Below are 16,066 nucleotides of genomic sequence, written 5' to 3'. Positions count from 1 at the left end.
TATTTCACAATATAGTAATACAATATAGTAAATGTGGCAACTTCTCTTTAGAAACACACTTCACAGTTAACAATTTCCAACAATAGAAAATGAGTAAAAAACATCACAGAAACTGCATAGATCACACATGCACCACTGGGAATGAGCATCGGTTAATATTCAATGCTAAAGTTACTAGGGTTGTTAGTTTAACCATTGTGGGGCAGAATCTTTCCATAATCTAAGACATGTTTTAAAAATAATGAATTGCTGAAGATAATTTACACTTTTCCACAGGCTTACATGAATATGGAAATCCTGTTCAGGCCTTATAATAATGTTATAACACAAGTTAATTTTTGGTGCATGTTGATCTATGCACTAACCGGTCGGGTTCGGACAATTGAACTCATCAGAGCCATCCCCACAATCCTTTTCTGCAACACACAGCCCACGTGACAGAGGGGGAGGGGCAAATGGTCAAGAGAAGAGGACATGACGTTACACAAAAGACACATGAAATGACCAACAAAGACAAATGAGAGAAATCTGTTGAAAAAGTGCAACAGACACAAAAACACAGAAGAAGAGAAGATGTCAGCAGCTCACCGTTATCACAGCGCCAGTTGATGTTGATACAGCGTCCGTTATCGCAGGTGAACTGAGTGAGCGGGAAACAGGTTGGGTATGCTGAAAATCCAGAAAAACAAATAATTAACCAAAAGTATAATAAAGACTAACTATGATAATTCAATAATTAAATGCAACATAAAAGCATTTTGAGTATTTTGCCGGTTCCACATAAATATGAGTACGACTTTGTGGCTTCATGCATATGTTTATGTTTTTAAAAGGGTCGTATTATGTTTTTTTGATTATTTACATTTCCTAATTTTCCTCATCAGTGTGAGTTTTACACAAAGCAATAGAAGTAGTAATATAATAGTTATAGTAAACAAAATAAGTGATAATAGGAAGTTTTGAGTGTAATTAAACAAAAATGTGCTTTCTTGTAAAATGAGCCATTAATGAGATAAACAAATACATGTAATAATAAACATCTATAACATTTACAAAATGCAAATGAATAAAAGGAATAAATTCATAAAATGTCAAACAAGTCTTTCAAAGCTGGAACTGACAAAACTTGCACTGAACTAGTTTTTCTGCAATGATCACACGCATATTAATGGCCGAAATCATTAATTTTAATAAGCTGGCACCAACATGAAGGGAACATTATTTACCACAGGACGCGGGCTCATCCGAGCGGTCCCCGCAGTCATCATCCAGGTCACATCTCCAGGAAATGGGGATACAGCGGCCACTGGCGCACGAGTACTGATTAGGAGGACATGTCCGAGCTGCAACAGAAAACCAAAGCTGATCGCATTCAGATCTGACTCTTATAGCCACCAGCTCATCTGTATGACAGTAAAGTATTTGTAAAAGTTTCAAAGCAGCAGAGAAACAAATGAAAAATTTATAGTTCTTCTGTTCCTAGAACTAGAATGTTCATTTTGTAGAGCACTTCAAATGTGGAGAAAAATGCTTTTTTTTATAAGTGAAATGATTTGTACTGTGCGATAATTAGGATTTATTCATTTCTATAGTGTCCACTAGGCTGGAATCCTTGGAAGGGAATCTCGCTGCCATTGTATTTGTTGATTTATTAGGAGGAGCTTGACATTTTCAGTATGATTGTATGATTTTCATGTATTTTTTTCTCCATTGCTGCAAGTAATCTTAGGTTAGATCAGATCTCTGTTCGTTGTTGGACTTCTTGTGCATACAAAAATCTCACTGGATTATTACAATTAATTACAAAATGAAGTGTAAACTGTTTTAAGATGGACCTGACTGAATTAACATGACACAAGCCGGTTTGCCTTCAACAATTCCTTCTGATGTCACATGGACTACTTTGATGATGTTTCTCTTACCTTTCTGGACATGGACAGTAGACCGTACACACAGCTTCAATGGAGGGACTGAGAGCTCTCGGACTAAATCTAAAATATCTTAAACTGTGTCCTGAAGATAAATGGAGGTCTTACAGGTTTGGAACGACATGAGGGTGAGTCATTAATGACAATTTTTATTTTTGGGTGAACTAACCCTTTAAGATTGGTATATATAGCTCTTGAATGTTTCATACTTAAAATGAAAACTTCAGATAGGGGAAGTGCAATCTTCTCACAAGCATGTGAAGGAAACATTAATCACACATGATTGCAACAGGAAATATGTCAGCACAGAAAAGAAAACTGTGATGTCAAACTATTTCATTTTATCAAGACTTTGCTTCCCAGTTAATTCCTACATTTTATATGAATTTATATTTCTATGCAGTGGATACTTTGCAAACTAGAATTACTTGCAAATGCAGCAACATAGTCAGTCATATCCTTAAAATAGATAGAGTCTAAATTAAAGAGTGCAAACCACACAATTCAGCCATGAAGTCAAATATAAACTATATTTATACACGGCTGTCTACAGCACATTTCAGCTGACTCAGAGTTTAGGAGAAGATCATGAGATCATCTGAATTAGACTAAAACAAAGTTAGTTGGATCTTTGTGTGTGTATGTGTGTGTGTGTTTAAAATGCACAACAATCACTACCACAGAGAAACTTCACTGGCCCAACTCCACTCACTTGTATATTACACAGTAAATAAAAGACTTGCCTGTTTAGGATACACTGTAAAAAGACATTTCTCATCAGGTAGTATTACTAGATTTGGATTCCTGATTTGGGAATTGATTCCTCACTGTGTTTTGGATGAAACATGAATATGAGTGTGTACCTGAGCATGTGGTGTTAGATTCATCTTCATCATTGCCACAGTCGTTGTCTCCATCACACAGCCAGCGCATGGGGATACAGCGGTTATTTTGACACTTGAAGCGGTCAGCAGGACACGTGTGCTGATCTACAGATGGACAAACAACCACTGTACGTGTGTGGTGGCTCAACACAAGTTAAACGCATGATGTGAGTGTGTTCTTACGGCACAGTTCAGCGGTCTCGTCGCTGTTGTCCAGACAGTCGTTATCTCCGTCACATTTCCAGCGGTCTTGAATACAGCGGTTATTCTTACAGGCGAACTCTCCCGGCTGACACTGTGGAGGGGGAATGTAAGACGGGTTGGCTGTAGAGAAAAACACACAGACACAGAATGTAAATAAGTCTGCTGAAGGCCAAGCTCTGTCAAAGAAACATCTGAAGAGTTTCTGTTTCCAATATTCAGACATAGAAACCTAACCGCTTGATGTTCAATTCAGCTGATTGAATCAACAGTCAGTCACAAGATAAGATGCATTATCAAGCAGTATGATGGAGCAGCTGGCACAATCAGATCCGCTTCTGCTCAGCAAGTGTTTCTGGCTTTGTTCTCTGTCAGGACTGAATGAACTCTTATCCCGCAGTATTCCTCACATCTCTCACCTGGGTCGCTCTGAATGCAGGTTTCTTACATCTGATTTCTTCAGCAGTAGTTCCTCCTCTCATGGACACATATTTAAAAGTCATTTTTAAGCATTCAGGGTGTGAAGTTACATCCAAACCACCATAGTTAATAACCTTTGATACCCAAATTAGAAGTGCTGCAATATACAGGTTTTTTTTAAAAAAGGAAACATTGATATCATGGTAATACTACACAGATAATACTACACTAATTAATCCAACACCTCTGGTTGTCTGGATAACACTCCAACATATTAGGAAACAGTACTGGACCACTGATTGCTACCTGTCATTGTACAGAGAAGAACAAGTAGAAGAAGTAGACACATTCATCTGTATAAATGTTTTGGCTTTCTGTTCACACTGAGATGGTCATGCGATTGATAAATCTCAGTTTTTGTGATATAGCATGAAAATGGATTATGACATGTTTAGTAACAAAAACAACCAAGAGAGTGACCCAAGTCCATCGTTTTGAATGCCATCCACTTTCATAATGTTGCCAGAAATGTCAACCTTCACATTGCATTCCTGCAAACATAAAATTGACTTGCAGTTGCTGTCCTGCGGCAAGACATCAGGGCAACGGAGTTACATTAAATGGTCATTTTGCATGTGACCTGGATGCACAAGTGAGTGGTGGAATGTTTTGGTAGTATGCATTACCTTTACAGCTGGTGTTGTCTGTGGGGTCCAGTAATTGGTCCTCAGCACAGGCACATGACCTGCCAGTGGGAGTGGCCAAACACAGACTACTACAGCCGCCGTTATTGGCTCTACACGCATTACTTCCTGTGATGAACACATGATAACATCTGATGAACATTTAACAGCCAAATTGCCTGGATTCCTACTAGGAAATTTGGTCTTGTATTGCCAATCTACTAAAAAGAAAACAGGGCAAAAGCAACATTATAATTACCCAGCTGCTGTTGGGCATCATACATGCGGATTTCAAAGATGGGTGGCCGTTCGTTGCGTAGCAAAGTGACCGTTTTGGTGTTCTGGTCCAGTTTATAGATGCTGCCACTGCGGTACTCGTTCCAGAAAAGGAAGTTTTTGTAGTGGCAAAGGCCAAAGGCATGGTTCAGTTCCTGTCCTTCATAAACTGTCTAAGAGGAAAAAATATGACACTACATGATCAACAGTTTGCGAGTAAATTGACTGTTCTAGTGTTTTCAGCAAACACATGTTCTCCTATAAACATCATCTATTAGATCAGCAGTGTGAGAGCACCTTGCGTGCAGTATTGTTGAGATAGACCATCTCGATTCGGTCGTAATAAGCATCCACCCAGTATAGGATGCCCTGAGGAATGTCCAGACTCAGGCCGTTGGGCCACAGAACCGTCTTAGACGTCAACAGAACGTTCCGGTTGGTTCCGTCCATCCAGGCCTTCTCAATCTTCCCTCGCTTGCTCTCTTTTGGGTCCTCCTCCCAGTCAGTCCAGTACATCCAGCTGAAAGAGGAAGACATGTTTTCTGACTCAAAACTTGGATGTTTCTAAATAAATTAAACAAGGAACTTAAACTTTTCTGAACATTTCTGTCACCGATGGAGTTTTGGTTCCTTGTCACTGTCACCTTTGGCTTGCTTAGTTTGGGACACTTGACTGATTGCACAGACACTATTGGAAGAGAGCCGAACTGGATGATGACATCACTGAATCATCAATGAACTGACTTTATCCGGAATAAATGACTCTGTTATTGTCTTGTTCTAAACTATTTTCCTGTTTGACACTATAAGGCTGCTTTGACACAAGCAGTATTGTATAAAGAGCTACACAAATAAAGCTGACAAAGGTCTATTTACAGTAGCATTAGTGTCTTTTATCATATTGTTGTTGCAGCTGTTTTTCTTAAAGGAATAAACCTCTTTAGGTTATACATACTGAAATTATATATTTGGGCAATTAAATGTTATTATTTTACAAATAACCCAACAACAGTACAACTTAACCTTATATCATGAGTTTGCACTTATATATAATCATGTTTAGAGAATAGTATGTTTTTTGGGCGTGCTGTCCAGGGGGAGGGCTCCAAGCTCAGAATTTAGCCTGAACCCAGAGAATTTTCCCCCACATCATCAAGCTGGGATAGGACTAGTTAGAAGATGGGTGGAGTTGGTTGGTAAGTAAGGTAAGTTGGCTGTGTATATATGTATCATCATGTTAAGTTAAACATGCTCCACCTGTGCTGAACTGGATGATTATCTGAACATGCTCCTCCCAAATAAAACATAAAGATCAGGATCTCACCCGTGCCGAGGGTCCACCACAATAGCTCGAGGGTGGGTCATCTTGCCCTCAATGAGAGTCTTCCTGGTCTGAGAAGCTTTCTCGAGCCGAGCAACACTGATGGTCTTCTTGGGACCATCATCTGTCCAGTAAAGATTATTGGCCATCCAGTCCACAGCGATTCCTTCCACAGTGTGAATACCTGGAAGGCCAAACAGAATAAGACAATATACCCATAACAACAGTAATATGATGATTTGGAAATAAAAATAACATTTCTGCACCTTCTTTAAGGATGATGTCTCTTTCTGTGCCATCAATCTTCTGTCGGCCAATCAGATAACTGGTGGCATCGGCGAAGTAGATGAAGTTACTCTGTGCATGGAAGTCCAGAGCTCGAGGGTTCATCAGGTTCTCGATGGGGATCATATATTCATCCTGAATTTTAGGGTTGATGTCCATACCACGGATAACACCTGGACGACCCTTCCCGTACACCAGGAATAACTCATGCTCGGGCTCTGGGGATTTGATAAATTCCAAGAATTGTGTCGACAAAAAAAATTGTTTCACCAATGAATGTTTCGACTCAAATATGGTACAGAATTTCACAAATGAGTTAGTTTAGGGTCATACTTGTAAATCGCCAAGAAAAGGCGGTTTAAAATATTTATCTTGAAATATATGCTTGGCTGTAGAAATATCATCTTCTTATTCATGTTGGTTAAATGTGGTTTAATATGGCTTTACGTCACTTTTCAGAAAATTTGAAATTTATTGGAAACATTTATATAGTGAACAAGGTATGTTTCTCACAATCAATTCCAATTGCCTTTTATATTTTTCGAGTTCATGTGTTCAGAGGTAACTGAAAAGTCACAAATCAATATTACCAATGGCTCATTGCATATTCAAAGCAAACCACTTGAAATCAATATTAGGGGTCAATGGAAAAGACTTTAATTTTTGTAAATTGATTCAGCTAAAGTGTGGGTCAAACCCCCAGTCTCGACTCACTGAGGAACTACTAGGGGAAAAAAATGTTAATGTCTACAATTGCTAATGATTAATTAGGCCGAGCCAATCATGAATTAGAATAATCCAGTTTTATAATGTACAAAATACGTGGCCCGATTAGGAAATTGATAATTGCAATTCTGTATGCATTGAGCCATGCTTTTTTGCAATAAAACATGAAAGCTCATTCTTTATTGCTTAATTACAACCCTTGATAAGCAAATCCAGAAAACAGAATGCTGTTGTCCCCAAATATCTGCAGGCTGAGTAAAGATAATCAAGTGTCACAGCATCAAGAGTTCAAATAACATAACAATAAGTTAAAAATTGAGTAACTTGAATAACTAATATTTTGGACACAATATTGCCACATACTACCAAATGGTTCCAAACATAATCACTGTGTTTCATTCAGCAACAAATTAAAGATGTAGCAATTTTAAACAAATTGGTGAATAACTCACCAAATCCAGTCACTCAATGATAAGAGCCCTATTCCTAATGACACTTTTGTGCCTGTGTTGGTAGTAGATCACCTGATTATCATCGGCTCTGCTTTTCTGCGACTACACTCATTTGCACTGCTCTTTGTAGACTTGCACTCTCATGTGAATTTGCTCTGTTTAGTTCATCTTGCCCTTATAATCAACAGTCAAAGTGACATTACGTCACAAATGTGGATGGCCACTAATACACAGACTGGCAGTCTGGAACACACTTCATGACTAATCAGATTTGGGAACAAAAATTACAATTATGTATTATTTTAATGTAACAACATGAAAATATAATGAAGAAAATCATGTTTTCACCATGGCACATGTCCAAAAACCATGGTAATACTTTTAGTACGTAAACTCTTAAAAAAAGAGATAACAAAAACTACTAGAATGCCGTAGTCCACAAAAATCACTTTGAATCATAACGTATAAATATTAAACTCTGCATTTTATCTCTTGTTTATGTAAACTTCTAAATCAGGCAAAACTCTGTTGGTTAATAAATAGATACTGTAGAGACAGTAATGTCACTCACTCTTGCATGATTTGCCATCGTTGCCCAGGCTGAAGCCAGACCGACAGCGACACGTCCGGCTCTTGTGGCTGTTGCCCAACAGACAGATGTCTGAACAACCTCCGGCTTTTCCAAACTGATCTGGCTCACAGGCATGACTCCGCACTGATGAATAACAGGAGAGTTAGGCTGAGCTGCAGCTGTGGTGGAGCTAGACTACAGTGCAGTGGGTGCATTTTAAACAGTTCAAGTATACTACTGTTGTATACTGGCTTGATCTATGTATTCAACAGCATTAGATAACCATTTTGAATATTGACCCTGTTTTCAATACAAATAAAACCATTAAACTATACAGTTTAATACCAGGGGGTTGGCGTCTCTGGTGGTAGACATGTAGAGCTCCTCCCTTGTCGACACGGGTGACCACCTGATAATCTGAACTGTTGAATCGATTGACGCGGATCACGCTGGTCTTAGGCTGCATGTTGGCATTGTCTGAGTTTGTGGCATATAAATAGTTCTCAAACACTGTGAGACCATAAAGATGCTCGATCTGAGAAAAAAAAAAAAATAAATAATAAATATTCAATTAGTTCTGTTATTTGGAAGTTGTGTTTGCTCTGCTGGCTTGAGTGAGCAATACACACACACATAAACACACCAATTAGCCTTGGGCTTAGAAGCTAAATGATAGCTATAACTCAAGCAGAGAGGACGGACCAGGCTAATGCATTGACAGAAACAGCTTCAATAAAATGACTCAGTAGCAAAAATGAAACATCACTGTCTCTTTCATCTACTGAAGCATTTTCAGAGTATATGTAACCACATGAGCTATGATGGATGGATTGATAAATGGATGGATGGATTTTCTTTTTTACTGATGGACAATAGGATGGAAGAATGGATGATGGACAAATTTCTGGATAGTTAAATGGATGGGATGGATGGATGAAGGTACAGGAAGGTGGATATTTGGATGGATGTACATTTAGACACATGGATGAAGAGACCGACATTCAGACTGAAGGGCATTAGGATCAATGGGTGGACAGATGCTTGGATGGGTGACTGGTGGAGGTTTGGATAAATTGCATTTCCTTTTCTCTACTGTTCAGCATCAGTTGTTTTTGAATGTGCTTTATAAAGACACCTTAAATAGATCGGTAGATAAAGAGGTGATAAATAGAACAGATTGATCATGGACAGATCCTTATCTGTTGATTTAAAGGCCTTTTGAGAAGTCATGTTCATGCAGTCTACAAAATAGTGATGTTTGTAGAGCAGTAATAGGGTGAAGTTGATCATTGTTAAATGTCATATTTAGCAACTCACTGACATTTAAATTATTCAAAACTATGCAGAAATTATTTCTTTAGCAACACACATTCTTGCGGAACAATGTGTAAGACTTTGTAACTATAAAGGTCAGTTTTTTAAAGACATGTGCAGGACATTTACGGACATCTTAAAATGATCTTGGTATTTGCTCCTTACCAACAGTCCTTGAATGATGGTGTGTCTGTTTTTGCCCTCATAGTCCACTACTTCGATGTAGTCCAGATAAGCATCGGCCCAGTAAACCAATCTGTTGACCAAGTCCAGGGTAATGCCATGCGGGAAGACAATTTTACTGTCCACCAACTTCGTGCGGTTCTGTCCATCCATGTCACAGCGTTCCACCTTCGGGATCTGCCCGTAGTCAGTGAAGAAAACCTTTCTGTTGAAGGTAACGTTAAGAAAGGTACAAGTAACTGTTATCCCTGAGTAAACTTTGAGTATACCATTTGACCATCAAGCAAATACTGTTTTTGAAGACACCTGCTAAATATTCAGTAAGCTAGTTGTATACATGGAGGAAGTGTGAGCTTGAGCATGTTCATACCCCATAGTTGGGTCCAGAGCGATGCCTTTAGGGTTGTAGAGTTCTTGATCCAGCAGTGTCACACATGTGGCTCCATCTTTATCACATACAAAGATTCGATCGTCCACATCATCAACAAAGTAGAAGTTTCCTGTGAGCCAGTCTATTGCCATCTGCTCTACATCTGTAAAGAATGGGGAATGGAGAGAAAGTTAGGTGAAACAAAGAAATGTATGTGTCTTGTGTGTTCATGTGGCTTATACCAGATTGTTTATTGTGGACAAAACCTCTTTTGAATCCCAAAAAATTTATGTACAGTCCATTCAATATAAGTATCTCAGTTTAAATTGTGAAACTGATATTAAATTATTCTAAAATAAAATTGTCAACACTTTAGCATTTGCAGAACAAACTAAGAACATTTGCCACACTTCCATTCAATTTAAAACAAATAAAATGTTCCTCATGATTGGTCACAAGATACGCTAAACCTGTTCTAAAAGTCGAGACCAGCTCACTTGAGTCCACACACAAGAATGAAACTATGGTCTTGGTCTTTGAGTCTTGACTCCAAGATCATATTTTCTTGGTCTTGTCACGGCATTGAGAGCATGTGAATTCAGTCTTATCTCGGACTCAACCGTCAACCACATCTAAGTTAATCAAAAGTATGCTATATGTAAAGATAAATACACTGGTTCCTGACTGGTTCAGAGTAAGGTAAGTGTTCATGTACAAACCCAAGCAGTTGTGTGGCCTGTTTTAAAATAGTGCTAAAACTAATACTGTGGTCACACACATGCACACATTTCTCTTTTACACTTCTACAACGAAACTCTTTCTCTTTGAAATAGCTGATTCAGGGGACTCTCTCCAAATGCATGTGTCTATGTTACACAATTTCCAAAAAAGTTGTTTTAACAGCTGTGACCGCTATGGCTAGCCATGGATTCTTGCTCTTCTGCAGCTCTCCACCTCCTCAAAACACCTCATTCTGACCTCAAAACGTCAATGCATCTGAACCTATCCTCCTTTAATCCCAGACATATAACATTTAATGGGATGTGAACATTGAACATTGAGTGGCTGTAAAAACGTGACACTGGAAGACATAGAAACAGTGACTAATGGTGTAGGAGACAGACAGATGGAGTGATGGAAGGCTGAGGGGTAGAGACAGAGACAGTGTTGACCTCTCTTGTTTCTACAAAGGAAAGTTGGCCATTGTGCAAGGGCCAGACATTTACAGGAATCAAGGGCTGTATCCCCAAAGGTGTTGTTTATTTAAGAGCCAAGTCCTGCTTAAACTTTTCCAGCTGCGCGGACTGAAAGCTAGTGATTCAAAACACAGATTAAAAACACCAAAAGAAGGAGAAAAGAGCAAGTGTATAAATGAAGCTTGAGGAAAACGAATGGGTCTTAGAACAGCTGCCGCCTGAACAATGCAAGAATAGAGAAACACCAGCGAGAAAAACCAAAAAAAAGTGTGATGTGGAACCTGGCTTCGCTCTCATTGAAATTCCTAGTCAAATTGTAGGTCTCAGTGGAGGGCGGGTAGGAAATTCAATCTTAACTTTACACTGAAGGAAAACTCTCATTTCCTGATACAGCTTCATATGAAAAATACTTTGAGAGCCTTACTAACTAAGGTCTGTATTTACTGTACATCTTTAACTTTATTTTATTAATAGTGGAGTTTGTTTAAAGCTGCAATCTCCTGACAGTCAAGCCATTTCAAGTATGAGCTTTGGAGTTCACAACTAAGGTCAACTGACAATATGACAAGTGATTTGGCATCTGTCCTGACCAGCCAGGTTTACAGCTATGAAGTACATAATATTTGTGTCCACACTGAAAGCAAAAGTGTTATGTGACAATCATGGCCAATCAAAGCATATTTGATGTTTGGAATGGGATTTTGGACTAGGGACCTGACTGCCCATGCATGACACCACAGATATAAAAGCCAAACGACTGACTAAAGGTCCTGTCACTCATCATGGTCACACCTTGTAGTGAGAGTAGGATAAAAGCCTCTTTTAAGAATTGTTGTTAATTGTGTATTAGAGCTGGTTCCCACCGGACATGTTTTTGTGTTCCACTGCACTGCTGTTTGATTGCTTTTCTATGTAAATGTACTAGACCAGTGGTTCTCAACCTTTCTGACTCCTTTGTCCAATATCCAATCAAAATTAGTGCTTGGATAAGAGAGAAATGCACACACACAGAGCAGTGAACACACACACACACACACTGTGAGCACACACCCGTAGCAGTGGGCAGCCATTTATGCTGCGGCGCCCGGGGAGCAGTTGGGGGTTCAGTGCCTTGCTCAAAAGCACCTAAGTCGTGGTATTGAAGGTGGAGAGAGAGCTGTTCATGCACTACCCCCACCCACAATTCCGTCCGGCCCGAGACTAGAACTCACAACCCTTCGATTGGGAGTCCAACCCTCTAACCATTAGGCCACGACTTCCCCCTTTTAGCATAAATAGAAGCAAAAATAGCACTTCACCTCTGTGAGTTTGGCTGGATTGCTTCCAATGGCAATATAAGGACTTGGGAAAGAAAATAAAATCTGATGTCAAACTTTTGAAACACTATAAATTCTAAAGATGAATACTCAGAGCTCAGAGATTTGGGACAAAAAATGGTGCGAGACTCACTGGCTCCATTCAGAAAGTTTACATTAATACTAGAGAGATAAAAACCAATAAAGCAAGAGGCGAGTCACTTAATAAACACAGACCTGACAAGCCGTCAAAACAGAGCACAGATAGCTAGAGAAAAAGAGTGAGGATTTGATAAAGAGAGATTAATACTGAAACAATGCCCTGAATGTTAGTGGAGGCTGAAGCACTGGAGCATGAGCCGATTTAAGCACATGACTGTTTAAGAAGCTTTCCAGAAACTTCTTTACTTAGCAGACCTTATGTCAGAGAGCAGTGTCTGCTTCTGCTTTATCCCACATTACTTCACCACATCTCCTGTCTTTCCACTATTTATGCTGATACACACCAAATTTATATGCAAGAAATGACTTTACTGCAATATCGCAACTCAATAACACTCATGATTTCTGACAAAAATACATGACATTTGGCACTTTTCATGATAAACCTCCAGAGCCGCAGACAGATGGGGGATTGGGTTGCCTCGTGTCAACCATAATGTCTGGAAAATGTTCCACAAAACAGAATATAAATATGCTGCAGCAAACCCCAGCAACCTACACAAACCACTCATAAACACAGACACATATGGACATATGGATAATGGCTTCCGGAAGAGTGTGCACGTGTGTGTGTGAGACTGATTCAACTCCTCGAGTCAAAGAACCAGACACTTTACACAGAAACAGTAGACTCTGCTGTTCTTTTAAAGTACAAACCTCCTCGACTGTATTCAATCTAATCATTTCTGACATGATCTCTATAATAATAATTATTTGGAACATTTTGTACAAGACTGTTGTCTGATGTTTTTTATTTATTAATTTTATTTATTAAAATTGTGATAGGATGGAAATAAAATAATTAAAAAAGTAAATTAAACATGATTTTTTAAATAGTATACAGATAGCAAATGTAATTTCTCAATTTTTACAAATACTGTAGTTTTGACTCTTGTTTTTCCAGTTTTGTAATGTTAGGGTAAAGTGCTTTATGTCTTATTTTCTAACCTTTGTACCATTCAAAAATATGCTAAATATGCTTGTACATATGCAAGGTGTCACGCTAATATCAAAAACAGTTAAAATAAAATATCTAAGATTTAGAATTCACCCATGAAACTATAGTTGTCGATGGATTTTACAGCAGAATGCCATAGTTTGTTGAAATCAGTAGCGACTACAGCACTATCCTGCACTGTGTTAAAAAATAAAAGAGAAGACGCTGAGTGGAAAACATCTGGCCGCCTCATCTGCGTGTCACACTGAGGTCATGAATCATGGCAAACACATTTCCTGTGTGACCCTTCCAGAGACCGCCACGACAAACCCAGCAGCTAAAAGAGATCTGAACCCGGGTTCACGACAGTATTTCTACAGAAACACTTCAGGTTTATGAGCTCTCTGCAAAGGAATGTCATTTGAAAAAGTATTTGGAGAATTTGAGGTCTAAAATTGTACTATAGTCTGCAACGCAAATACCATATCATTTTAATGACACTATTTAAAGTTATTAGATTACTCACTCTTTCTTTCAGAAAAGTTTTTACCATTATTTGAAAGAGCAGAATCATGATTTCATATGCTACTTTCACCTCTTCGTTATTCTTCCTTTAGTTTTCTTTCTTTCACACACACGGCAGACATCTATATCTTTAACACTGAGGGCAGGAACTCAATAACTGGCAACAGGAAGCCCGTGACCTCTTCCTATTGAGGGCACACTGTCGTAGTCGACCCTTCGACCTGTGAGTGTGTGTCTGAGAAGCGTGTTTAAACAGCCGATATTCTGGAAATCACTGAAAAATCACGCTCCTTTTTAAACTGACCAGCACTTAAACCCGAAAACATTTTACTCAATGACAGACAGGTTTGAAACACAAACTATGAAAATATGTGAACACAAAAACTCTGCATGTCTGCATACTTGTGTAAAGTACCCTTCTGGACTAAATTTCCAACTGAGTGCCAGAGCTGTTTTAAGACCCAAAATATGCACTCTAGGTTAACAGATATTTCCTGTCTAAACCAGCGGTCCGACTTTAGAAGATGACTGAAAAAACAGGCCCAAAACAGAAATAAAAGAAGAGTAAAAGTGTGTTTTTATTGGATAAATAACATCTATACAAACTTATTTATTTTCACTGAGAAAGCTGCAATGCATTCTGGGACAACAACGGGTTTCAGGAGAAATCTGCCTTAGAATTCACACTCACTTGTCCCTAACGGAGATGAATAAGTGCAAGAACTGGCTGGTCTGCAGGTCCTTGTTACTGGAAATACACTACACGCAAGCAACAAACATGTTTCTCCATAGACATCCAATCAAAAGTAGATGCATTTTTCTGCATCTACTTTTGGGCATTGCAACTTTCTCAGTGAAAATAAATAAGTTTGTATACATGTTATTTATCCAATAAAAACACACTTTTACTCTTCTTTTATTTCTGTTTTGGGCCTGTTTTTTCAGTCATCTTCTAAAGTCGGACCGCTGGTTTAGGCAGGAAATATCTGTTAACCTGGAGTGCATATTTTTTTTTCGCAAGCGTTTTATTAAAAGTGTTTAATCTACTTATGTTTCTGTCTCATGCACAAGTCTGAATGGATAAGAACTCCCTGAAACTAAGGGGATACAAATTTCATGCATTTACCAATAATAGTCAAACAAATAAAAACACAGTTTCTTGAGTTTTCTTTAATTTATACTTACTTTAATATGAATTCTTGTAATAAGTGGTTAATAAATAGGAATTGCAAGAAGTTCTTGGACTTACAAGATACAACAGACTGGTAATGGGATGGAGCACAGGAACGGGTTCACAATTTTTTTTTGTGTACTAGACATAATAATTGAAGATCTTACACAGACTTGCCCAGTCTAAACTAAAGCTCTCTAAGATGTTTCCTTTGGTGGACTCATGATGTCATAGATGCAATCAAACTCTAGAGTCTCTAGTACACATGTTTTGTAAGTGTCCTAATATGCATAATCACTGGACTTCAGTCTTTCAATTATTATTCAAATCAAGACCCAATCCTGGCTATTTTTGGTGTCAGAAGTGACAAAAAGCAATGATGACATTTATGTGGGCGGAGCCTATCTTGTGGCAGAAAATGATGTTTGTCTTTTTTTATAGGATTTCGGTGTAACCACCATTTTCTATGATTGGCTTAACATCTTTGAGAATGAAATATCTTTGCATATGGAATATAGATCATCTTTCTGTTTCTAATATTGTAATGGTCTCATTTTCAATCACAGTTTCTGGTCATTCCCAAAACGATGCAAACTTGTCTTTTAAACATTTTATTTATTTTTATTTTCCCAGAATGCTGCTTTCTTTTATTAATTTAACTTTCCATCTCTTTCATAAAGACTCAAAGGAAAATTAACTAAAGAGTTATGTTGTGCATGGAATTTCTGTGCAAAAACAGGCATCTTATTCATTAACCAACTGCAGTCCAGTTCAGCTAGCCACTAAATGTGCTTACGTAGCACTGCGCCATGCAGGTCAACGAGGCATTTATTGTACTATTAATGCCCGTGGAAAGAAGTATTGTGTATCTGATGCTAACACAGTCAAAACATCCAAGTACACACTACCAGAAGACACAATTCATTCTTAAAGAGAAAATAAGATAGTTTTTGAATTATATTTGATACATCAGGCTTTTAAGGCTTATATAGCATGATAAAGTGAGAACACAGACCTCATACTTGAGGAGGAAAAACACAGAGGTGTAAACTGGGCAAAAATATGCAGTTTGGTGCAGACACTGATATTTATATGTATGACCAAAA

The 16,066-nt window shown here is 38.3% G+C and overlaps 1 protein-coding gene across 7 annotated transcripts in view; it reads right to left on the bottom strand.

Annotated features, from left to right (window-relative positions):
- Positions 1–16,066, bottom strand: part of LOC113054967 (low-density lipoprotein receptor-related protein 1-like) — a 181,190-nt gene that overhangs the window by 114,934 nt on the left and 50,190 nt on the right. For 4 of the 7 annotated variants that reach the window (XM_026220795.1, XM_026220798.1, XM_026220797.1 and 1 more), the window contains exons 7-20: positions 9,615–9,777; positions 9,227–9,449; positions 8,093–8,282; positions 7,748–7,891; positions 5,980–6,216; positions 5,717–5,897; positions 4,690–4,912; positions 4,376–4,565; positions 4,120–4,245; positions 2,996–3,136; positions 2,792–2,917; positions 1,227–1,343; positions 589–669; positions 366–416 (exon numbers count right to left, since the gene is read on the bottom strand). In XM_026220795.1, the coding sequence (XP_026076580.1) occupies positions 366–416; positions 589–669; positions 1,227–1,343; positions 2,792–2,917; positions 2,996–3,136; positions 4,120–4,245; positions 4,376–4,565; positions 4,690–4,912; positions 5,717–5,897; positions 5,980–6,216; positions 7,748–7,891; positions 8,093–8,282; positions 9,227–9,449; positions 9,615–9,777 (2,193 nt within the window). The remainder of the gene's footprint in view (positions 1–365; positions 417–588; positions 670–1,226; positions 1,344–2,791; positions 2,918–2,995; positions 3,137–4,119; positions 4,246–4,375; positions 4,566–4,689; positions 4,913–5,716; positions 5,898–5,979; positions 6,217–7,747; positions 7,892–8,092; positions 8,283–9,226; positions 9,450–9,614; positions 9,778–16,066) is intronic. The other 3 variants (XM_026220800.1, XM_026220801.1, XM_026220802.1) reach the window with 1 other exon arrangement.

Source organism: Carassius auratus, chromosome 36 (assembly GCF_003368295.1).
Source record: "Carassius auratus strain Wakin chromosome 36, ASM336829v1, whole genome shotgun sequence".
Taxonomy (NCBI): domain Eukaryota; kingdom Metazoa; phylum Chordata; class Actinopteri; order Cypriniformes; family Cyprinidae; genus Carassius; species Carassius auratus.
The sequence above is the reverse complement of the archived record's forward strand: the minus strand, read 5'-3'. Positions and strand labels throughout refer to the sequence as shown.